Genomic DNA, 24,917 nt, shown 5'->3' on the forward strand with positions numbered 1-24,917 from the left:
TCTCAACACAACGTTATGGTAGACGGGGAGGAGGTTGCATCACAAGCAGCTAGTGTTGTTTGCGTACAATGAGCACACAGATTACCATACAATACCGCGCGACACGGCTTCCACTCGCAGCCTGCCCTGGGACACTTTATATATATACATCAGTTCGATATAGCAAAGCAAAGTTTTGCGTTCAAAACAAAGTAAAACATAGCAATACTATATTATTCTCAGTTTGTCGCATGACTATCCCTCGTCTTATTTGAAAGAAAGAGGGCAGTGTGTGCAGATTGCGGGTGCTCTGTCAGTCAGGGCCAAAATAACTTATGGTACCCCTCAAGGATCAAAATTAGGTACACTTTTCATTTACTACGTCAACAGGTTGAATTCATCAATCCAGAATGGAAAAGTGCTATGCAAAATATTATCGTTTTACACGGTTAATTGAGGCTAGTTTTTGGCTAATCACACTTTATTTTCTCGAATGGGTAAATATGTCCGATAATGTTTATCGTGCTAAGGTTCAATGTAAGTTAATCGAAAGGACCAGTCTTACTTACACCAATGCCACTAAAACCGTTTGTGCCTAATAAGCAATACGATGTCTCTAAGTTAAATCAGATACGAAAAAAATCAAATCAGTGTTATCAAAATACTTGCCAAAATATTGTTGAATTTGGGACATATGACCCGAAGATGGCCAGGCTTATACTTATAACCTTATACATCCAATAAGTCGAATTGTACTTAAAACCTTTTCAATTGACTTCGTAATCTATTAGTCGAGAATGGTAAAGAGAGAAAGCGAATGTTTGTAAACAATTGGACCTGTTTATACAGACGAAGAGTTCCAGGAATAAGCGAAGAAGCCAGACAGTATGTTGGCAGTGCAGGTAGTAGGCGCCAACCACACAGCTGTTATCAGTAGAGCCATGAGTCACATGTTATCTGCTATCAGTCAGTCAGTCGTTACACCTGTGATGACTCATCGTCGTTATGGCCACGGTCGTTCCGTAGCCGAGCTTCGTGAAATATATCGACAAGATACTTGACACGTATCAGTCTTTTTTACTTCTAGAAAACGGCGAATGAATTTACACAATAGAATGATGTAACTATTTTTGAGTAGTTTATTATTGGGTAATTAATATGATTAACATAAGTGCTCAACAAAATTGTAAAAAATCACAATTTGAGTTAATTTCTTGCGAATACTCTTGAAGTTGTTGCTTCGTCAAACTCGTGCCTTCAGTGCAGGCTTTATCATGCCACGTCTTGTGTTGAAGAGGCTCTAACCTCAGGAAATGTCAAGGAGCAGAATAATAACTCTCTTGAATATTGACTTAAATCCCACACGTTTAACCTTTCAATGTAATAGGTATAATGTAACAGATTCTATAAGCTTTCAGTTTTATTTGTAGCACCTGTTTAAAACATATAAACATTACAAAGGGCATATGAATAAAAATATTTTGAAATTGATTTCATTTATACATGTAGTTTTGTTTTTTAAACTTGACATCTTGTATAATGTAATAAAGAAGAAATGTTAATTTTCAATTATAACATGTTTAATTTTCGTAAGAAAACACAAATAATTAAAACTATATTTAAAACGATTAGAGTCGTCTGTAGCTTTTTCTACTTCCAAATGATACAATATATGTTATTTTAGCCGTGACGGGGGGGGGGGAATAAAACTCGTTTTGCCGTTGGAAACGGAGGACAGAGAAGAATATCAACGATGGAAACTAACGGGCGTCGTTTTTTACTGATAGTTGACGGTGACTGCAGAATGTCTGTTCATATTACAATACTTTGGTTGATGTGTATTACAGCCCCAGCTTTCGGTATTGCGAATGTCCTAGGATCTTAACTAGAGTCTACTGTTAGCAAATGTTTGGTACCGAGAGTGTCAACAGACAACTTCAGATTGATTTTTTCGGTTTGTTGATAACATTTCTAGTCATCTGACAATGCCCGTAGTCTTGACGCCGCGTAAGTTCTGTTACTTTGTGTTTTATAAAGAAAATACGGGTCTGCAAAAGCGATGACACATAATAATTGTTAAAATTGAAACGACTTTCTACTCGTAACGAGCTGCTGTAGGTGAACGCGTCCTTCAGTAGAGACTGTCGTAGTCGCGTAGAGTCGCTAATGGACAGATAACTCCAACATACTTAAACATTAGTACAATGTTTTGCTACTGCAAAACAATTCCTTTGCCACTCTTTTTTATATACGTAAACAAAATATTGAAATTATAAAGTCCTCTCCACCAGTTAACCTCAAATTAACGATATTCTTGTTTCGTACATTAACATCGTATTACTTCTAGAGTATAACAGAGCTTATTAAACAGCTGAAATCTTGATAAGAACTAAAGTTATGCGTTTAACTGAGAATGTGATGAGTTGATGAATAGATCAGTTCATGACAGGACGCAGATTTTCGTGTCGAAGATTACTGAATATTGGCGACTGACGAAATTACAACCGTGAGGTGTCTGAGAGTAGAAGACTTTCACGAGTAGGGAGGGATGTTTCACGAAAAAGCAAAGAGTTATGGAATTGTAGCTGTGATGAGTCAGAGGATAGAACAGTTTCAATGATATCGCGGGATAGCTATGATTTATGGAATCTTAGTTGTGATAAGTCGGAGGATGGAAATTTTCAGAATGATTTCATGGAATAAACATTATGTATAAAATTATGTCTATGTTGAGTCGGTGGATAGAATAGTTTCAGGAATGTATTACGAAATAACAATGATGTATTGAATCGAAACTGAGGTGAATGTGACGATAAAATAATTTCCGTAATGTATTATGGAATAACAAATATTTTCGGAATTGTAATTTTAATGAGCCGGGGAAGAGAGAAGTGTTACTACGGTGGTATCAGTGAATTGTAACTGAGATGGTCTTTAGATAGGGCGAGGTGAGTGTGTTTTATATACAGATACAGGACTGGAGAAGATCAACACGATTTGACGACTACCAGAAGATAATTTGTTGAGAAATAGTGATTTTTATTATTACAAGGCTGTGATTGAGGAAGCATTGGCTGCGATGAGGAAGGAGGTAGGAAGCGATGTAGGCCAGACCAGGGTACCCTTCTACTGCGGTATTACTTTCACCATGCTGGTTGTAGTGACTCATACTCCCCCCTCCCCCTTCCCGTCACAGCTGTAATGATAGGTTCTCGTCGCTCCTGACTGGCACCACACTCGATCATTACATAACTTAACACTGGATGGCTCTATTAAAATACTTTCCATCGCATGTATCAGACATTTAGCGATGTGTTGCTGTATTAATAGGTTGTCGCTGATAGTTACATAAATCAGATTAGTCATTTCGCTAGCGTTTAAATAACACTCATAATTTCCCCTGACCAAACCAACGTATTCATGTTGGTTGTAACTGTAAGTTGTTACGGTATTAGAGATATATGTTGAAGGCCGCGGGGTGGTTATCGCAACCTGAGAGCTTTGACATACGAGTGTTAAATAGACGTTAAGTTGTTCTAGTACGTCTTGAGCAGTTCTAGTAATTAACGAGAAATTACATTACCACACTGCGTAAATACGAGTACGATGCTTGGTGATTCCTACAAATAATAATATATCAACACCTCTCTACCAATACGAGTGTATTGTGTTGTTGCGTTTACAATAAACTTACTTCTGTATGAGGAATACGTGTGCTGAATGTCACAATAGTAGAGCGCGTGCAGGGCACACGTGTTGCCCCGACATCCTTGGCAGACCGGAAGTTCCATCACTGCGGAAGTGGTAGATTCAGCTATGTCAGAGCGACCTCCATTCACGCATACACATCATGCATTATACCCGCGCAATATGTCATCCATTGAATGTTCGTACAAGTGTAAAGTTATACCATATAAATTACTTGTTCAAGTGGCCGGTGAAAGATTGTAAGTGGTATACTATAAACTTATTAGTCTGTAAAAGTCATTATACACTCTAATTTTTATATTATAACGGGTATAAATAGGGTCAAGATTATTACTCTCTAGGTGTTAGCGTGTTTGTTATTGGAACACTAAGGTCCTGGCACAACCAAAGACAGGTGAATGTAGACATTGTTATTTATTCGTTATTCCAGTACACAGCACTCTTAATGTGTGGCGTGAAAACTTGTGTTTGGAACTAAGCAATAACTAAAGTAATTACTTTAGTTTCCTAGTAGCCTAAGTGTATACTAAATTATGTACTGTATATTTAGAAAAAGAAATATTTGTTTTTAAATTTCTCTTTGCAGGGAATGAGTAAAATCAGATAGTGCTGGAGTTTCACCATAGGGAAAAGCTTGCTAACTACTGCACCTCATTAATGATGTTGGAACATGTATTGGTTGATTGTTGGCCAAAGAATCGACTGAAACTTTGGTTCAAATATTGACAAATTTTTCACACCCCAGAGTAATGATCTTGTTTTCATTAAAACATTTTGGTAAAACCTTAAGCTTAAAAGTCCTGTTAAAATAATAAATCTTTTGTTACTAAATCGGCTACCAACAACAATAAAGTATAGACTTTCAAAAATATTAAATTAATACAATCTTTATTACAACCTTTACTTATTACTGAAATACATACGTTACTTCGATCGACTTACCGCAAGACACTTATCATAAATATAATTAGCTGGAGTTTAGTTCCCATTCGTGTGAGTGCGTCTGAACAGGCTACATTATTATAAAAAGTGAAATAATGGTACATATAAACGTATCAACTCGTAAAAATGCAAGTGATTCGTGAACTTGGGGAGAGGGTTTTCCTTGTCTAAAAGTGAAGCGCCTTCAATTCTAGTCTTGGCAAATAACTTACTTCTGTGTATTCATATTGCGTAAAGCTGCATATTCTCTGTAAATCAGAGGGTGACTCTTTTATTGTTATTGCGTTTCTTTGGTGGTTGTATGTATGGGTTAGATTTTTGAGTTTTTAATACCGAAAACCCTAAAAAAATATTGGAAATTTATAGACCATATCTGTAATATGAGACAACCCCCTGCTTCTACGATTAAAAATAGGATCGTGAAAGCGCATGAGGTTTAACACTATTCTGATGGGGGCTATAATCGAGGTGGTCAATATTACAGCCTCACATTTTTGGCGCAAGCATATGGAACTTTCAATATTCATGTTGACAAAACTTATAAGCGGCTCTTAAATGAGTATCTTTTATTTCCTTTGTTAGTAATATTGGAATGTGGAACAAGCGTATAATTTTAAAAAGACCTTTGAAAGTTTGTATTATGATAGATGAATTTAATAAATTAATAGATTTTTGACCATTCACTAGCAACGTTTGTTCGAAGACTCAAGAGCCCCAGGGGTTTAGGTAATTCTCGCGACCCGACGTGCACACACCGTCACACGCGCAGCGCCACCTGCGTGCTTGTCGCCACTTAAGTTTCGATGACATATATACTGAGGTTAGTCCGCAAACTGCAAATTTTTAAATTTTTATTTTTAAGTTGATATCCTTTTACCTTTTTAATTCTGACTGAAAATGTAGCCCAAACACGAAATGGCTACGACATTCCTGACGCGTCTTAAAAATAGATGAGTCAATGATCAACTCAACTTTGTAATACTAGTTAATTAGACTGTTTTAACAAACACCTGTTAATAAAACAAATAAATTTATACTATTTATGTGTATAAGTCTGTGTGTTCGCGTGTGTGTTACTCAATCACGTAAAACTAATTGACAGATTATACTGAAATTTTACATGGATATTCTTATGGTTCCTGGTTATCACAATGCCTATTCCTGTATTGCTTCGTATGTGCACTTTTGAGCCTTATTCGTAAATTAATAAACTAAAAACTGGTGGAAAAAGTTAGTATTTTTGTAAAAACAATTTTTTTCTTTGTCATAGTTTTTTCTCCAACTTAGATGTATTTTTCTCGACAAATAACTACATTTGTATGCTCCTATATGTAGGCTTATTTTGTTGTGTGAGCCTTTCTCAGCCAAATTCTTTATTGCTTCATCCCTTCAATTGCCCAAACGAGGGAAAAGAAACTGTTGTCCTGTAGGTACCTAGCATACTCAGGGTTATACTGCATGTGATCAGTTTACCAAACGGTGTTCTGGTGACTTTCTGGTCTTATGCTACAAGGATGCATCTTTGGTAAGATGTTTTTTAAAGAAGAATGCAGTGGCCAAGTGGTGAAGGCGGGGATAGGGTCCAAGCGCTGTCAGAGCCGGGCAACAGCAAGGCTGCAGGAAGGCCGGCGGCGAGGTCACACACCTGACTGACTCATACCTTGTCTTGTGTAAGTTGCGACCAGTTTTGGTGCATTCCTCGTCTCACATCTGATTACCAGCTGATCTTACCTCCCCCTCCCTCCCTCCTCGACCTTCCAGAGGACACGGTCGCCTAGATGCAGCTTGCCAGTCAATTATGCCTACCACTTTCTCATAAGTATGACCAAACGTAGGTGTAAGTTGACCCACAAGGACATGTTTGTAATAAAACATCACTTAAAGAAGCAACCTGTTATATACGTTCTGTGCAAGACCTTGCAAGATCTGACCAAAAAAGTATCGTCCCTCCAATCGCTGTAAGACTAGTTTCCTAATTGTTGTCAGTCTACTAACTTATACTCCTTTACAAAGAACAAAACGAAAAAGTCTGTGCTGAAGGAAAATACTTCGCGTTACTAGAGCAAATCGTATACTACTGCTTTGTACTATAGACCACTCGCATTATCGATGTATTGAGTCATTACCACAACGCACTACGTATTATTGTGTGTTGTCAAGTATTAGAGAATTTAAATAAATCGGCAATGAAGTAAAACTAGATTTCTAAAAGTATCACAATGCCTGTGGTGAGTACAAGAATGTGAGAACAACTACATTGAAAAGACTACTTGTTTATTACAAAGGCTAAATAAATCAACTTGTCATTGTATATTGTTTATACTTTGACAAATTTATAGCTTTTTTTAAATTTTAACGATCATTCATAGCACGTAGAGCCGTTGCCAATGAAGAAAATCAGGATTGTAATTTTGTTACCTATCCTTCCAAAATTGTGAATTTTGTTTATATTCTTGGTTGTACGATTCTCAGAATCTGGTCTTTTAAGCCATAACATTTAAACTTGTCTAAATCCCTCCTAGTTGGGTCTACTAAGCTAATCCAGAATCAGTAATCATAACCACCCCTCCTTCTCTGTGTCTCTCACTCGAACGTGATACAGAATCGTGATGTAAAGTGCTGATAGCCCAAGTGTATGATGACGATGACTTGTGTGGTGAGTCACGGCACGGGACGTGAAGTCAGAGCTATGCTCGTGAACAGTGACCTAACTGTGGAGGCACTCGGGCCAATGCGGGAACTGCCGCCTCGGGCAGTGAATCAGCTGACACGGGACTTGCCGTCTGTAATGTTGAAGATTCCTAGAAGGGCGGTAGGGCCAGAATAGTTGGGGCGTGAGCCCTGTTCGACCTTCCAGGAACCTTCTACAGTCAGCTCGCAGGAGGATGAGACGAGCTTGCGTGACAACCAAAACACTAGGAAGAACAATTAATTATATTCTGGTTAGGTGTAACTTTTATGCACTCATACATCATCACAACTCCATACTGGCCAACATTTTCTTATACCCATAATATCAAGTAAACTAGAAGTGCCAACTCTTCTCGTACCTACTTCTTTTTTGAAGTACAACTCTTTTGTTATGTCCCTCAAAGCACAGGCTTTGAAGGACATAAGAAAATATTCGTTGTTTATTGAGAAGAATTAAAAAGTTAAGTAAAATTCCGTTTACCAGAAGATTTACGTTGTAAATCCTTATTAATAGTCTATCAAATTTACTACCTATCCGAAATTAAAACTAGATTTAATCTACATATACGTACAGGGCCAACACATAGTCATGCCTTCACTCGTATTAACAAATATTTATTCAGCAGGGTTAATTAAAAAATGTAGTAACTAGCAAATTGCATTGCTTATAATTATGCAACCATTACTGCAAACGTCCAAAAACGCAAACTAGAAACTGTTTTTTTAACGTGTTCCAAAAATGTTGAATGGTTCGGAAATCCTGTTATTTAAATCGAGATTTGTACTGTATCACTAAAGAGTCTTCAGTACTGCAATAATTAATAAGATAACAATTCTAGATAGGTAACCTTCTATAGTGAATTTTAAACCTACGATAAATAGAAAATCACGTCTCATGTCTATTTTGAGGGCTTTGGATTTGCTGTTTGGATGTTATAGGTTTTGGAGGCCTTAACACTCGAAATATGACTGTCGATTGTACTTCTGATTATCTTTCTAATGAACTCACGATTAACGATAGCTTTATATAATACACACAAAAATCACAAAATACAAGAAAAACGTAAGTACGTGTTTTTAAAATAAAAATAATTCCACTAGTACCGTAGTAGATACTGGATTTGTTGTGTGTAAATAATTGACTATTAAATACAAGTAAATCAAATCATAGTAATATCATATTCAGTCTATTGATTAATCTTGAAAACCACATATAGCTAAAACTACAATAAAAATATTATACATTGTAGATAAACTAGCTTACTTAGTCAACATTGGAAAAAGTAGAAATAAAGAATAGACCAACTAGCTTAATTAGTCAACATTCGAAATAGTAGAAATAAAGAATAGACCAACTAGCTTAAATAGTCAACATTCGAAATAGTAGAAATAAAGAATAGACCAACTAGCTTAATTAGTCAACATTGGAAGTAGTAGAAATAAAGAAGCGTCAGCATAGGTAATAAAACTCGTATGGAAAATTTCATTCCAACCATTCGTAGTGTATTGTATTGTTGTCCTTGCCGATTATCCCCGAAGGTCGCCGAGGACGGCCGAATGACGCCAGGCCAGGCCAGCTGACGCATTCGCCTAGACCGGAGATAAACATAGCTTCAGTTCAGCGTCGTCTGTCGTTGCAGTCGGTAGTTTGTATGTTGCTAGCTGCCGTGTACTAGCTACCTCAGTGATCGTGTCTTGTGACAGTGATAGTTCTCTTCAGTCAGTTAATAGGAACAATATGAAGATAAAGGAATCTCCTTGTTTAGTATTAAGGTTTCAGCCCGCGCCTACGTGGAGCAGGACAGGTGAGTTTTGAGGTTATGTTTTTATTATGGTGTAAACAATAATAGTTTGTAGGTTACTTTTCGTAGGCGTGGTATTTTAAAACTAATTGTTGTAAAAGTATTTTTCCAAATTTTATTGCTTAAATTTATAATAGGGTTTTCTTAATTACTTACTCTATTATTGTGATGAACTATGTTCTCTATCTGTTCCAACGTAATGCGTATGTACAGGCATTGTAAATAGCATTAAGCTGAACATAGATATGTATTGAGTGAGTAGTTTAATTTATATTTCTGTATAGCATATTAGCAATATACTTCTACAGTTGTTGTCAGAGCCTAAAACAATAGGACGAATAGATTATTGTATTGTCTCTTAATAAAGTTTAACCTACGGTACTGTATTTGGGAAAATGCAAACACTTGGAATTTAAAAATAAAACATACTATATCAAATAAAATGCTAACATGTTAATTCATTCTGACCAATTTCAATTTTGTTCGCGAGGTAGGTCTTTATTTCAAACTAGTATTAAAAAACACGACTGTATAGCATTTATTTAATTAAAAACTAATTATAATCTGAAAAATAAATTGAATTCTAACACATTTCAGGTAAAAATCTTGTTAGCATAGTATTTCGTTCTATTTTTTATTTAATTTAGCTTTTTTATTTATGAGTCGTTTTGGTCTTCACCTTTTATTGTAAAGTAATTTTTTATACACTTTGGCTGTCATTGTTTGTCTTGTGTTAAATGTAACGGTATCTTTATAATTAGCCTATAATATGTTAAGTTCTTTACACTCCACACCTGCTATTTCCACATACTATAGTTTATGGTATAAACCATACATATAATTGTCTTAAATCTTAGTCCATATCGGCCAGTGTAACTATATACTAAGGTACTTAATTATCGAACAACGTGACAACAGTTTAAATGCCAGTAATCAACATTGTTATAATCTTGATAAGGCGAGAAAAATAATATTTAGTGCATTAAATTCTTTACTCAACTCTTTAAAAATGGTGACCATATGTATTGGGCATGAAACATACAACACATATTTCAAACTTTTAGGGGAAATATTAGTGCACTGAAAATAAATCTGAGTAATTTAATGAAATTTCTCATTATTTACATATATGTCGGTATGCCTTAATCAGGGTACACAATTTCACTAGAAATGTACATCTGCTAATTTTCGTTTCTTCTGTGTTAAAGTCGTAAAAGTTTTAAATTTAAACCCAAATTAGATGCCCAATTATGTTTGTGACAATGAGAAAAGGAAGAAAAAGTATTTCATCATGTTGATAGTTCAGGTGTGCAGGTGTATATTCAGAGAATGTTGTAACGAGCTATTTGTCTTCTTATTGAGGCAACTAGGGTTTGTTACATTAGGTGTATGTATTAACCATTCACTGTTTGGTAGCATATAAAAAGTATTTCATCATGTTGATAGTTCAGGTGTGCAGGTGTATATTCAGAGAATGTTGTAACGAGCTATTTGTCTTCTTATTGAGGCAACTAGGGTTTGTTACATTAGGTGTATGTATTAACCATTCACTGTTTGGGTAGCATAATAAAAAGTATGTCATCATGTTGATTAGTTTCAGGTGTGCAGGTGTATATTCAGAGAATGTATGTTACGAGCTTATTTGTCTTCTTTTTGAGGGCAAACTAGGGTTTTGTTACATTAGGTGAATGTACTTTAAACCATTCACTGTTTGGTAGCATATAAAAAAAGTATTTCATCATGTTGATAGTTCAGGTTGTGCAGGTGTATATTTCAGAGAATGTTGTAACGAGCTATATTTGTTCTTCTTATTGAGGGCAACTAGGGTTTGTTACATTAGGTGTATGTATTAAACCATTTCACTGTTTCGGTAGGCTATATAAAAAAGTATTTCATCATGTTGATAAGTTCAGGTGTGCAGGTTGGTATATTCAGAGAATGTTTGTAAAACGAGCTATTTTGTTCGTCTTATTGAGGCAACTAGGGGTTTGGTTACATTCGGTGTATCGATTATACCATTCACTTTTTGGTAGCATGTTTGGCATAGAAAAAGTTTTCATCATGTTGATAGTTCAGGTGTTGCAGGTGTGTACTATTCAGAGAGCTTGTTTGTATAACGAGCTATTTGTTCTTCTTAAGAGGCAACTAGGGTTTGTTACATTAGGTGTATGTATTAAACCATTCACTGTTTGGTTAGCATATAAAAAAGTGATTTCACTCATGTTGATAGTTCAGGTTGTGCAGGTGTATATCTCAAGAGGATGTTTGTAACGAGCTATTTCTGTCTTCTTATTGATAGGCAACTAGGGTTTGCTTACATTAAGGTGTACTGTATTATAACCAGTCAACTGTTTGGAAAGCTGATAAAAATGTATTATCAATCATGTCTGATCGTTCAGGTAGTGTGCAGGTGTCTATTTCAGAGAATGTTGTAACGAGCTATTTGTCTTCCTTATTGAGGGCAACTAGGGTTTAGTTTGACATTAGGTGTATGATATTAACCATTCACTGTTTGGTAGCATATTAAAATAGTAGTTCAATCCATGTTGATAAGTTTCAGGTGTGCAGGTTTGTATATTCAGAGAAATGTATGTAAACCGAGCTATTTGTCTTCTTATTGAGGGCAACTAGGGTTTGTTTACATTAGGTGTATGTATTAACCATTCATGTTTGGTAGCATATAAAAAGTAATTTTCATCCTGTTGATAGTTTCAGGTGTGCAGGTGTATATTTCAGAAGAATGTTGTGTTAAACGAAGCTAATTTGTCTTCTTATTTGAGGGCCACTAGGGTGAGGTTTGTTACATTAGGTGTTTGTGTAAATTAACCATTCACATGTTTGGTTAGCTCATATAAAAAAGTATTTCATCATGTTGATAGTTCAGTGTGTGCAGGTGTATATTCAGCAGAAGTTGTTAACAGAGCTTATTTGTCTTCTTATTATTGAGGGCAACTAGGGTTTGTTACATTTAGGTTGTTATGTATTAACACATTCACTGTTTAGGTAGCATTATAAAAAAGGATATTTCAATCATGTTGATAGTTCAGGTGTTGCAGGTGGTATATTCAGAGAATGTTTGTAACGAGCTATTTGTCCTTCTTATTGAGGGCAACTCTATGGGTTTGTTTACCATTAGGTGTACTGTATTAACCATTCACTGTTTGGTATGCATTTAAAAAGTATTTACATTTCTCATGTTGATAGTTCAGGTGGTGCAGGTGTTATATTCAGGAGAATGTTGTAACGAGCCTATTTGTCTTTTTATTGAGGCAACTAGGTTTGTTACATTAGGTGTATGTATTAACCATTCTATCTGGTTTGGTAGCATAGTAGAAAAGAAAGTATTTGCATCATTGTTGATAGTTCAGGTGTTGCAGTGTGTATATATCTAGAGAATGTTGTAACGAGCTATTTGTCTTCTTATTGAATGGCAAACTAGGGTTTGTTACATTAGGTGTTTATGTTTAACCATTACACCATGTTTGGTAGCATATAAAAATGTATTTCATCATTGTTGATAGTTCAGGTGTGTAGGTGTATATTCAGATCGAATGTTTTGGTAACGGAAGCTATATTGTCTTCTTATTGAGGCAACTTAGGGTTTGTTACATTAGGTTATGTATTTAAACCCATTCACTGTTTGGTAAGCATATAAAAAAAGATACTTTCAATCATGTTGATAGTTTCAGGTCGTGCAGGTGTATAATCAGAGAATGTGTGTAACAGTGCTATTTGTTCTTCTTATTGAGGCAACACTCTCTTTAGGGTTTGTTGTACATTAGGTGTATGTATTAAACCATTCACTGTTTTGGTAGACATATAAATAAGTTATTTCATTCATGTTGATTAGTTCAGGTGTGCAGGTGTATATTCCAGAGAATTGTTGTGAACGAGTATTTGTCTTTCTTATTGAGGCAAACTAGGAGTTTGTTTTACATTAGGTGTAATGTATTAAACCAGTTCCACTGTTTTGGTAGCATATAGAAATAACGTATTTCATTCATGTTGGATAGTTCAGGTGTGCATGGTGTCATATTCAGAGAATGTTGTAACGAGCTAATTTGTCCTTCTTTTTTGAGGCAAACTAGGGTTTGTGATACATTAGGTGTATCGTATTATACCATTTCACTGTTTGGTAGCAGTGATAAAAAAGTATTTCATCATGTTGATTAGTTCTGGTGTGCAGGTGTATATTCAGAGAATGTTGGTAACGAGCTATTTGTCTTCTTATTGGAGGGCAAACTAGGGTTTGTTAACATTAGGTGTATTGTATTAACCATTCACTGTTTGGTAGCATATAAAAAAGTATTTTCATTCATGTTGATAGATTCTGGTGTTGCAGGTGTATATTCATGAGGAATGTGTTGTTAACGAGCTATTTGTTCTTCTTATTGAGGCCAACTATGGGTCTTGTTACATTAAGGTGTATGTATAAACCATTCACTGTTTGGGTAGGCATATAAAAAATGTATTTCATCATGTTGATAGTTAGGTGTTGCAGGTTTGTATATTCAGATGAATTGGTTGTGTAAACTGAGCTATTGTGTCTTCTTATATGACGGCAACTTAGGGTTTGTTACATTAGGTGTAGTGTATTAACCATTCACTGTTTGGTAAGCATATAAAAATGTATTTCATTCATGTTGGATAGTTACAGGTCGTGCAGCGTGTTATATTCAGATGAATGTTGTGTAACGAGCTATTTGTCTTCTTCATTGAGGCATACTAGGGTTTTGTTACATTTAGGGGGGGGGACACACACCCCCGGGGGGGGGGGGGGGTGGGGTGGTGTTATTGTTGTTATCCATTCACTGTTTGGTTGCATATAAAAAGTATTTCATCATGTTGATAGTTCAGGTCGTGCAGGTGTATATTCAGCAGATATTGTTTGTAACGAGCTATTTGTCTTCTTATTGTATGAGCCAACTAGTGGTTGGTTTGTTTACACAATTAGGTAGTATGTATTAACCTATCTCTACTTGTCTTGGTAGCATATAAAAAGTATTTTCATTCATGTTTGATAGTTCAGGTGTGGGCGGGGAAGGGTGTATATTCAGAGAATGTGTGTAACGAGCTATTTGTCTTCTTATTGAGGCAATCTAGGGTTTGTTTACATAGGAGTATGTTTATTAGACATTCATTCAGGTTTGCGTAACGCAATATTAAAAAGTATTTCATCATGTTGATAGTTCAGGTTGTTGCAGGTGTGTATATTCAGAGGGGAATATTGTAACGAGCTATTTGGTCTTCTTATTTGAGGCAAACTAGGGGCTTTGTTACATTAGAGTGTAAGTATTAACCATTCACTGTTTTTGGTTAGCATATTAAAAAAGTTATTTCATCATGTTGATAGTTCAGGTGTGCAAGGTTGTATATTCAGAGAATGTTGTAACGAGCTATTTGTCTTCTTATTGGAGGCAACATAGGGTTTGTTACTTTAGGTGTATGTATTAACCATTCACTGTTTGGTTAGCATATAAAAAAGTATTTCCATCATGTTGATATAGTTCATGTGTGCAAGTTAGTCTTATGTGTATATTCAGAGAATTGTTGTTGTAACGAGCTATTTGTCTTCTTATTGAGGTCAACTAGGGTTTGTTACATTAGGTGTACGTATTAGCACCATTCACTGTTTGGTAGCATATAACAGTATTTTCATCATGTTGATAGTTCAGGTGTGCCAGGTGTATATTCATGAGAATGTTTGTACGAAGCTATTTCGTCTTCTTATTGAGGCAAACTAGGGTTTGTTACATTAGGTGTATGTATTAACCTTTCATGTTTGGGTAGCATAATAAAAAGTATTTCATCATGATTGATCAGTTCAGGTGTGCAGGTGTATATTCAGAGTATGTTGTAACGAAGGAGCTATTTGTCGTCTTATTGGACGGCAACTACGGGGTTTGATACCATTTAGGTGATATTGTATTAAACCAATTCACTGTTTGGTGAGCATATAAACCACGTGTGTGGGTTTGTCACCCAGGGGGGCACCCCCCTTGGTTGGTGCTGTGGGGGTATTTCATCATGTTGATAGTTCAGGTGTGCAGTGTGTATATGAGAGAATGTGTGTAACGAGCTATTTGGTCTTCTTTACTTGAGGGCAACTCAGGGGTTTGGTTACATTTAGGTGTATGTATTAACCATTCACTGTTTGGTAGCATATAAAAAGTATTTCTTCCATGTCTGTGCTTATTTCCAGAAGTAGTGCAGGTGTTATAATTATTCACGAGAAATGTTGCTAACTCGAGCTATTTGTCTTCTTATTGAGGCAAAATCTAGGGTTTTGTTACATTTAGGTGTGTATGTATTAGACGCATTCACTGTTTGGTAGCATATTAAAAAGTATTTCATCATGTTGATAGTTCAGGGTTCAAGTGTGCAGGTCTGTATATTCAGAGGAATGTTGTAACGATAGCTATTTGTCTTTCTTATTGAGGCAACTAGGGTTTGTTACATTAGGTGTATGTATTAACCCATTCACTGTTTGGGTAGCATATTATAAAAAAGTATTTCATCATGTTGATATTTCAGGTTGTGCAGGTGTATATTCAGACGAATGTTGTATAACGAGCATATTTGTCTTCTTATTGAGGACAACTAGGGTTTTGTTACATTAGGTGTTATGTATTAAACCTCATTCACTGTTTCGGGTTGCATGCGGTAGCATAATTAGAAAGAAAGTTCTTTTCATCATGTTGACTAGTTTCAGGTGTGCAGGTGTACTATATACAGAGAATGTTGTAGACTGAGCTAGTTGTGTTTGTATTCTTATGATCGTACGCAGTGCAAGCTAGGTTGTGTTGGTGACATTAAGGATTTGTATTGTATTAACCAATTCACTGTTTGGTAGAATATAAAAAGTTATGTTTCAATCACTGTTGGATATGTTCTAGGTGTGCAAGGTGTATATTCAGAGTAATGTGTGTTAACGAAGCTATTGTGTCGTTCTTATTGAGGCAAACTAGGGTTTTGTTTATCATTAGGTGTATGATCATTAAAAAAACCAATTCACTGTTTTTTGGTTAGCATATTAAAAAAGGTATTTCATTCATGTTGGATACGTTCAAGGTTGTGCAGGTGTTATTCAGAGACATGTTGTTAACGAGCTATTTGTCTTCTTATTGACGGCAACTAGGGTTTGTTACATTAGGTGTATGTATTATTAAACCTTTCACTGTTTGGTAGCATATAAAAATGTATTTCATCAGGTGTTGATAGTTCAGGTGTGCAGGTGTATTTTAATTCAGATGAATGTTGTAACGAGCCTATATTGTCTATCTTATTGAGGCATAAACTAAGGAGTTTAAGGTTACATTAGGATGCTATGTGTTATTAAAACCTTATTTCACTGTTTAAGGATATGGACATTATTAAAAATAAGGTATTTCAATCATGATTGATAATTTTCATGGTTGTGCAGGTGTATATTTTCTAGAGAATGTATATGTGAGACGAGCTATTTGTTTCTTATTGAGGCTACTAGGGTTTTGTATACAATTTAGGTGTATGTATTAACCCATTTCACTGTTTGGTAGCATTATAAAAAGTATTTCATCATGTTAGATATTTCAGGTGTGCCAGTGTGTATATTCAGAGAATGTTGTTAACGAGCTATTTTGGTCTTCTTATTGAGGGCAAACTAGGGTTTGTTACATTAGGTGTATGTATTAACCATTCTCTGTTTGGGTAGGCATATATAGAAAGTATTTTCATCATGTTGATATTTCTGGTCGTTGCTCTAGGTGTATATTAAGAGAAATGTTGTAACGAGCTATTTGTCTTTCTTATTGAGCGGCAACTAGGGTTTGTTACATTAGTGTATGTTATTAACCAATTCATGTTTGGTAGGCATATAAAACAAGTATATTTCATCATGTTGATATTTCAGGAATTGTGCAGGTGTATATTCAGAGAATGTTGTAACGAGAGCGTATTTGTTCTTCTTATTGAGGCAAAACTAGGGTTTGTTATCATTAGGTGTATGTATTAAACATTCACTGTTTTGGTCAGCAAATAAAAATGTAATTTCATCATGTTGAAAGTTCAGGTGTGCAGGTGTATATTCAGAGAATGGTTAGTAAACAGAGCTTATTTGTCTTCTTATTGAGGCAACTAGGGTTTGGTTACATTAGGCTGTAATGTATTCTAACCATTCACTGTTTGGTAGCATATAAAAATGTATTTCATCATGGTTGACTTATTTCAGGTGTGCAAGGTGTATATTCAGAGAAATGTAATTGTAACGATGCTATTTGTCTTCTTTAGATTGAGGCTCAAGAACTAGGGTTTGTATACATTTAGGTGTATAAGTATTAACCATTCACTGTTTGGTAGCCATATAACAAAGTATTTCAATTCATGTTGATAGTTTCACGGTGTGCAGGTGTATATCTCAGAGGAATGTGTTGTAACAGAGCGTATTTGTCTTCTTAATTGAGGCAACTACTATTGTTACATTTTGGTGTATGTATTAACCATTCACTGTTTGGTAGCATATAAAAAGGTATTTCATCATGTTTGATTGTTCAGGTGTGCAGGTTGTCTATTCGAGAATGTGTGTAACGAGCTACTTTGGTCTTCTTTATTGAACGGCAACTAGGGTTTGTTACATTAGGTGTATGTATTAACCATTCATGTTTGGTAGCATTATTAAAAAGTAATTTCATCATTGTTGATAGTTCAGGTGTTGCAGGATGTATATTCAGAGAATGTTGTGTAACGAGCTATTTGTCTTCTTATTGAGGCAACTAGGGTTTGTTACATTAGGTGTATGTATTAACCATTCACTGTTTGGTAGCATATAAAAAGTATTTCATCATGTTGATAGTTCAGGTGTGCAGGTGTATATTCAGAGAATGTTGTAACGAGCTATTTGTCTTCTTATTGAGGCAACTAGGGTTTGTTACATTAGGTGTATGTATTAACCATTCACTGTTTGGTAGCATATAAAAATATGGATATCAAATTTTATTCTTAAAAATAAATCATAGTTCATATAGGCTCTAAAATGATGAAATTCCCAAGTTGATTTGTTTATTTCAACACGTTTGTAATACATATATAATGCTATCCTGTAACTTAGCCTCACAGGTTTTATGTTATCTAAAGGTTACTACAAAAATATAAACAAAATTGTATATTTAGATTTTTTCATATGTATGAACTTTTCGAACATTCATTCCATCTGGCTTCTGCCCCATATTTTTGTAATAAATTTCGTACTTCTTTTACAATAAAAAAATGAATTACAACTACCAGCCAAATTGAAAGTTATAATTGTGTTCATTAGATTTAAAATAAAGCTACGTGTGTTAATAGTGAATGACAATGAGGTTTAACATTTCTACCTAAAAGATCAACAACTCCCAGACGAATGTCGTAGGTGTTGCAAGGACGCAGGACGGCAAGTGTGAAGTGCAGTCAGTACCAGATGCTGCTGTCTGACCTTTACGCAAGAGTAATAGCCTATTCAATCGTAAACACTAGCCGCAGTATGACTCACTATGATTCACTCCCAATATATAGGCTCTTTGATAAAACACCCATTTATTGACTTATTATGCTATTTAGATTAGTCACGCCATGTCACAAGATGATGACACGGTCTATGAAGGGTCCGTAATTAGTTCGATCTAATGTCAATTATGTGTGTTACGCTCATGATAGTTCAGGACCATTTAGTCGATGCCTGATCAGGGTCATGCGCCTTTTATAGATTATATTTCTAGTAACGGATCTTCATGTCGCGATCATTTAGTAAGTTCCTGACAATTCGACTTTCTATGTCACTTTTCTTTGGTCTGTTCTATGAACCTTATCAGATATTATGACGCTGACCCGTCCTTTCTCCGTGTTCCAGGAGGCCACAAAGAGTTCCATCGTCGTCATAAAGAGTTCTGCGAGGACACTCTCCTCCCCTCCGGAGGTCCCGAGCGGTCGCCGGTCTCACCTTCAGAGTGCACTCCGGACATCGACTCCCATCCCGCCTCCAGAGTCCTTCCGTTCCTGTACCTCGGCAATGCCAGGGACGCAGCAGACCTGGAGACCCTCAGCGCCCACGGCATCTCTCGAGTACTGAACGTGACCTCTCAGCTGCCAGGATACCACGAGCACTGTGGCATCACGTATCGTCAACTACCCGCCTCCGACTCGGGTCACCAGAACCTCAAGCAGTATTTCGAAGTGGCCTTCCAGTTTATTGGTGAGTCTCGATTTTACATACGTGCCTATATTTTGAACACAATCACAGTTGATTTTTCAGCTGTTGACGTTCCCGTGGTTTGATAAAGGATCTATAGCCTCACGGGTTATCTTGTTCCGATTACGTTAAGACAGTGATAGAACATACCTGAGTTGTACTACTGCACTTTAAAATGTAGGATAAGAGAGAAGCAGGAGCGGTACGATGGTAAACAGAGCGAAAGGCTGAAGGCCGCATGAGTCAGCAGGCTCTGGTCGGGCCCCTCCTGCCCTGCGTCATCGTCATCTCTCTCACCGCGGGGAAATACCTTCTCGGCCTTCCATCACAAATGTTGCTGTTCCGATAAACAAACAAATATCGCCAGGAATGTCGTTATGACTCGGAGGCTGTTAAAAACATGTCGCCGGGCTTTCCATAAAACATTTAGAAATTGCTATATTAAAGAGATATTTTGTGTAAAAATGTGTTCATTAGTAGAGCACAAAAATGCTCAATAGACCGTAGACTAAAATACGATATTTATTTGCATTTTTACATACTGTTTGGTGATAGGTCAAAGCAATGTCAACATAAATCATTTAATTTTACTGTCTATAAATTTGTCTACTGTAAACTGTGTATTATGTATTCATATTATACAAAGTGTATTTGCGCCCACGCGAAATCCAAAGTAAGTCTTGTTCTTTGTCAACACAAACAGTTTTGAGTCAAATCCCTCTAAAGTGCGAAGAATATATTATTGTTTTATATTGTAACTTCACTATTCGGTAGTTCAATGAGAAACACTCCGTAAAACCCCACAAACAATATTTTTAATGCTGTCGGTTAAATTTATGTTACATATTATTAAATTGTGTATACAAAAATTAAACAATTGCCTTATATTATTATTTGAGTTCCATGCTGCGTTAAAAAAATAAAAAAAGGAAAATGGGTTTCAGATGGATTCCGTCCTACTTTTAACTTGTTTAGGGAGAGTTTTATGAAGTGTGTCGTTCTATCTTCGGACTAGCATTTGATCTGTATTGTAGTTGGCATTAAAATAAAACATTAAGTTTTCAAGTTTTGGATGGCAATGTGTAACTTAAAAAAAAAAAAAAAAAATACTTAAGAAATATTTCAAACCTAGCAAACACGTTTAATTTGCATGAGTGCATGATTTTTGTTGGACAATTCTAATTGCAGTTCAGATCTGGAAATTCCGATTCATTTCTTTGAATTAAACGACTGACGTAAAAATGCAACAGGAAAAAGCACTAATCTCTATCATGAGTAGGCCTCCTGATGTCAGCATTTCCGCCGGCTCTAGCTTTTTTGTGGTCACCGCATCATTTCTTGAGAAGCTATTTGTTAGTTTTGTGTGGTGTGAGATGATTATAATCTGCTCGTGTTTCCTGGAGCTGACCTTTTAACTTGCCGCGCTTCCAGCACTCCAGCCCCACTCCCAGGTGCAGTCTGTAGTCAGTCACTGTGTCGTACCGGAAGCGGGAGCAGGGAGCTACAGTAAACCGACATTTCCGGCTCATGTGCCCGCCGGTGCCACCCTGTTGTGTATGTACATGTTCATCGCCGGTGTGTTGACACATGTGGTGTTTACTGCGCAGCGCAGTTGTGATTTATCTCTCGTTGACAGATACAGATCGTCAGGCCAATTGGCGGCAACAATGTGCGAAGTTCTTAATCTCTACAAGGCCGACCTGGTTAAGTCTAAAACATGAGTATTAGGAGAAGTAAAATCGAGGTTGATAGGAAAAGTAAGCACTCAGTGATGTTATCGCAATTGAATTTAACGTAGTTTATTGAAAACCTCACTAGTATGTTACCGGTATTGGAAAAGCGTTTTGATGTCAGAAAATTAGTAATTTATGCGTAATTAACTAGGCATGGGTAAATTTTATAAATATTGAGAATAAATAAAGGCGTTATAACCACGCCGCGAGTCCTATTTTATTTTTGTAGTATGCATGGATCTGGCGGAGTTAGGGTGCAGGACTCGGAACTCGGGAGGGCGAACCGTTGGATGGGGTGTGCTATTTATGCTACGACAGACAATGGCTGGATATGGGTCATATGGCGGTGTGACTCACCGTGACTCACTCACAGCAGCTCAGGACAGGTGGGACCGACACCGTGGGGTCAACCGCTCCATCCTGGACCCCTTCCAACTCCGGAATAGCGACTGAGTCACCGCACGTGTCCATCCCGGCCGCCACATCGCCGGGTATTTCGGGACCGGGACCCCGGCCGTTACCGTACAAACTGTTGTATTCTCAACAGAGATACGCTTTATCCGCCAGAGATAACATCACCGATTACAAGTCTTGTTTTCTGTATCACAGGTGTAATATGGCGTACTCGTGAACCTAGAAAGAGATATCCATATCCATAGCGTGTATCGTTATCTCGGTACTTGTATACCGCCTCCCCAATACTCCCCGGTGGTCCCGCTTCGCTCCCCTCTGGACGTGTAAGTGGCACCGGAAGTCGCCGGTTGTAGGCGGAAACACTAGAGAGTGTAGGAGCCTGGCGATTACGTCATCCCTTCCCTTTCTCCCCTCAAGCTCTCAATTAATTCACAATTATCACCAAGCTCTGAGTCACGTATAGGGCCAACTATAGAGCCACCCCGATTTGCATTGCGTGTTTGGTGAAGCGGATAGATCGGTAACAGCTTTATCTAGCCACGCCGCGTGTTGCCAGGGCTCGGAGGGTAAGCACCATCCCTGGTCGGCAGCATTAAACTTAGATCTCAATGATTCATTCTGCTGATTCATGTTTTGGTTTTAAATAAGCTACAAAGCAATTATAATGTTAGATAATACTGTGTTCAAGTAAACATGTTCCTCTTTAAGGTCACCAATTTCGCAACATGTATCCCTAGTTTAACCGTCGTCATTAAAACATGTGATAAAAATAAAAACTTTTGATCGTTATTATGAGATCGCTTGTAGATCCTACCAAGATCAATGGCGCCTTCCCAAAATACGTGGACTACATACAGAAACGCTATTTCTATGAATATTGCAGTTAGAGTCCAAGGCGCGTACCAGTTTAGATCAGGGACAAGCGTTCATTGTGGAACGTAAACATTTAAAGAGCGCACGTATGCGGACGCTGTGCGCGTGTCTCAAGTAATTTGGTAACAGTCCAGACCGACAGCGACAGCGTCAACGTTGTGTGCGCACAAGTGGGCTATAATTGAGCTCTTATTAAAAGACAAGAGATGCGTGTTTGGGGAATGAGTCAGTCCCAGCAGCAGCAGAGGTTCTGGACTGTCTGTCGCTGTCGCAGCTATGTTTACTTCCCGCCACTGGCGTCTGTTGTCCACCTGCGGTCGCTGGGGGCGCTGCCAACTCGCCACTTCCAAGCCTTCTTTTGGTCTTTGGCGGTTTTACTTTTGGCACTGCTTGTCATCATCTATCTTCAACATTGCTCGAGTTTGATGCTGATAGCCAGAATCCACGCGGTCTCGATTAGGGAAGGTGGACATTTATTAACAACATAAATTAAATTTGTATGTATACCCCACGACTTCCGCAACCCAATTGCTGGGTAGCTAATGATATATAGGATGATAACATTTTTGGGTATCATTCTTCAGGAAGAATTCTGGAAGACATGTCTAGAGAACGTTTACTTTAACATACTCTACATCTATTTTAACTAAACTCTTGTCTTTCTCTCAAATGTATAAAGAATGGAATTTGTTAGTTAACACGTGTGAACAAGCAATGATTATGTAAAATAACCCTATGTGCAAATCTTTACATTGAGGACAAAACTGTTGTAAATACTACTGCTGTCTGGTAATATTGACAATATTGACGTGTTGTGTTGTTGTTTGTTGCAGAAGAGGCGCGCACGAGCGGTGCCAGTGTGCTGATCCACTGCCAGGCCGGCGTCTCGCGCTCGCCGACCATCGCCATCGCCTACATCATGCAGCACAGACAGCTGACCATGGTGGAGGCCTACAAGTTGGTGAAGGCGGCGCGCCCCATCATCTCACCCAATCTCAACTTCATGGGCCAGCTCCTGGAGTTGGAGCAGGGTCTCCTGGCAGACAAGTCACCCAGCGACTGTAAGCCCTGCCACCAGTGCCGCTGGTCCCACCCCCCGGGCCCAGCCTCGGGCTGCAGTGTCTAGCACCGGCACCACCCAGTATTAGGCCTACAAGTCGCCGGTCACTCCTTTACCCTTCAAACCAAAATTATTCTGATATTTGGATTTTCATTTTCATTCACATTGGATGTATATTTTATTTTCTATTTTTAACAGATCACTGATCTTAGTATTTTATTACTGTACACCCGTACTTTGTTTTAGGTTAATCAGATCTCCGTTTTTCTTTTATATTGTGCAATAAGTTGGCGAGTTACAGTTTTAATTTCGTTTTAATTGGCCAAAAGACTCTTAATTTTTATATTATTCTGTGAGTGACCGAGTTTGCAGGATCGATTGATTGAATCTAGTCGTTTTAATTTATTTTGGGATATATAAAGGCTGTGTTATGTACCAGATTCTTTTCTAATAGTTTATTGTACAGTAATTGATGTGTTACTTAGTTGTGTATATTACTACTATAGGATAGTGAGGTCCATAACAGGCTTTATTTTGCTATATTAGGTATTCTTAGGTAATGTTTTTCATTTTTCTTTTAAGGCGTAGGAAAGGACAGTCAGTTTTGTTTATTTGATTTTGATTTGCTAAATATTATGTGTATATTTTGAATCTGTTATTGTTGGATCCCTAGAAATAAGTTTCTTACGAGAAATTACTTTTAGGAATAATATGAGACCAAAAATAGACTTAACAGCACAATTTTGTTTAATGTAGTCTTTAGTTAGAACAAGAAATTTGTTCAGTATAAGAAAATAACCATTGTACTACAGTACTAGAAAACTGTTTTAATTAAGGTGACTTCATTGTGTAGAGTATTTAAATCATTGTTCTGTATACAGTAATTAGAATTTCAGCCAATCGGCAATGGATCAGGAATAATGAGTAATGTGATGTAGTAGCTTAGCTAGAGAACACAAAATCACAGACTTTGTTGTCTTCAAATTGATGTGCCTTTAAACTCGATATCAAATCTCCATTTTGTATTGTTTTGTGTAGTTCAGCCTTTGGTGGCATTCCTGAATTTCCTTTCAATATTTAGTGGTATTAAATTAATCTTTATTAAACAATGTTTACATTCATTTTTAAACCTTTTCCATTTTTCATTGCCCAACATATTTACAGTGGGTTTATATTTAGTGAGCTTGAGAAGTGCTCCTACGCCTGACTCATTAACGCATCTGCTGTAGTAACTGTTAATACCAGGTCAGTATTAGCCTGAACAAAGGATGGTACAACCTGTTCGGAATCATCTCAGTAAGAACAGCTGATTGAGTTGAATAATGTTTTCTTTGACTGCTTTAGCCTACTGCTGTCCTTCTCTGTAGACTAATGGTTACACAGTCTTGGCTCTCTAACCGAGAGATCACGGGTTCAAATCCCGGGGAGGTCCAATCATGTACTTTGACAATAAAAACCAGTGAACATCAGCTAAGACGCTGAGGCTTAAATGAGAGAGAAAAAAAGAAGCCTAC

The 24,917-nt window shown here is 37.0% G+C and overlaps 1 protein-coding gene across 7 annotated transcripts in view; it reads left to right on the forward strand.

Moving 5' to 3' along the window:
• LOC124360458 (dual specificity protein phosphatase 10-like) overlaps positions 1–24,509 on the forward strand; it is a 145,101-nt gene extending 120,592 nt beyond the window's left edge. For all 7 annotated transcript variants that reach the window (XM_046814108.1, XM_046814106.1, XM_046814105.1 and 4 more), the window contains 2 exons: positions 18,985–19,326; positions 23,177–24,509. In XM_046814108.1, the coding sequence (XP_046670064.1) occupies positions 18,985–19,326; positions 23,177–23,469 (635 nt within the window). In that variant the 3' untranslated portion in view covers positions 23,470–24,509. The remainder of the gene's footprint in view (positions 1–18,984; positions 19,327–23,176) is intronic.
• Positions 24,510–24,917: the final 408 nt, after the last annotated feature.

The sequence above is a fragment of the Homalodisca vitripennis genome, chromosome 4, assembly GCF_021130785.1.
Source record: "Homalodisca vitripennis isolate AUS2020 chromosome 4, UT_GWSS_2.1, whole genome shotgun sequence".
Taxonomy (NCBI): Eukaryota; Metazoa; Arthropoda; class Insecta; order Hemiptera; family Cicadellidae; genus Homalodisca; species Homalodisca vitripennis.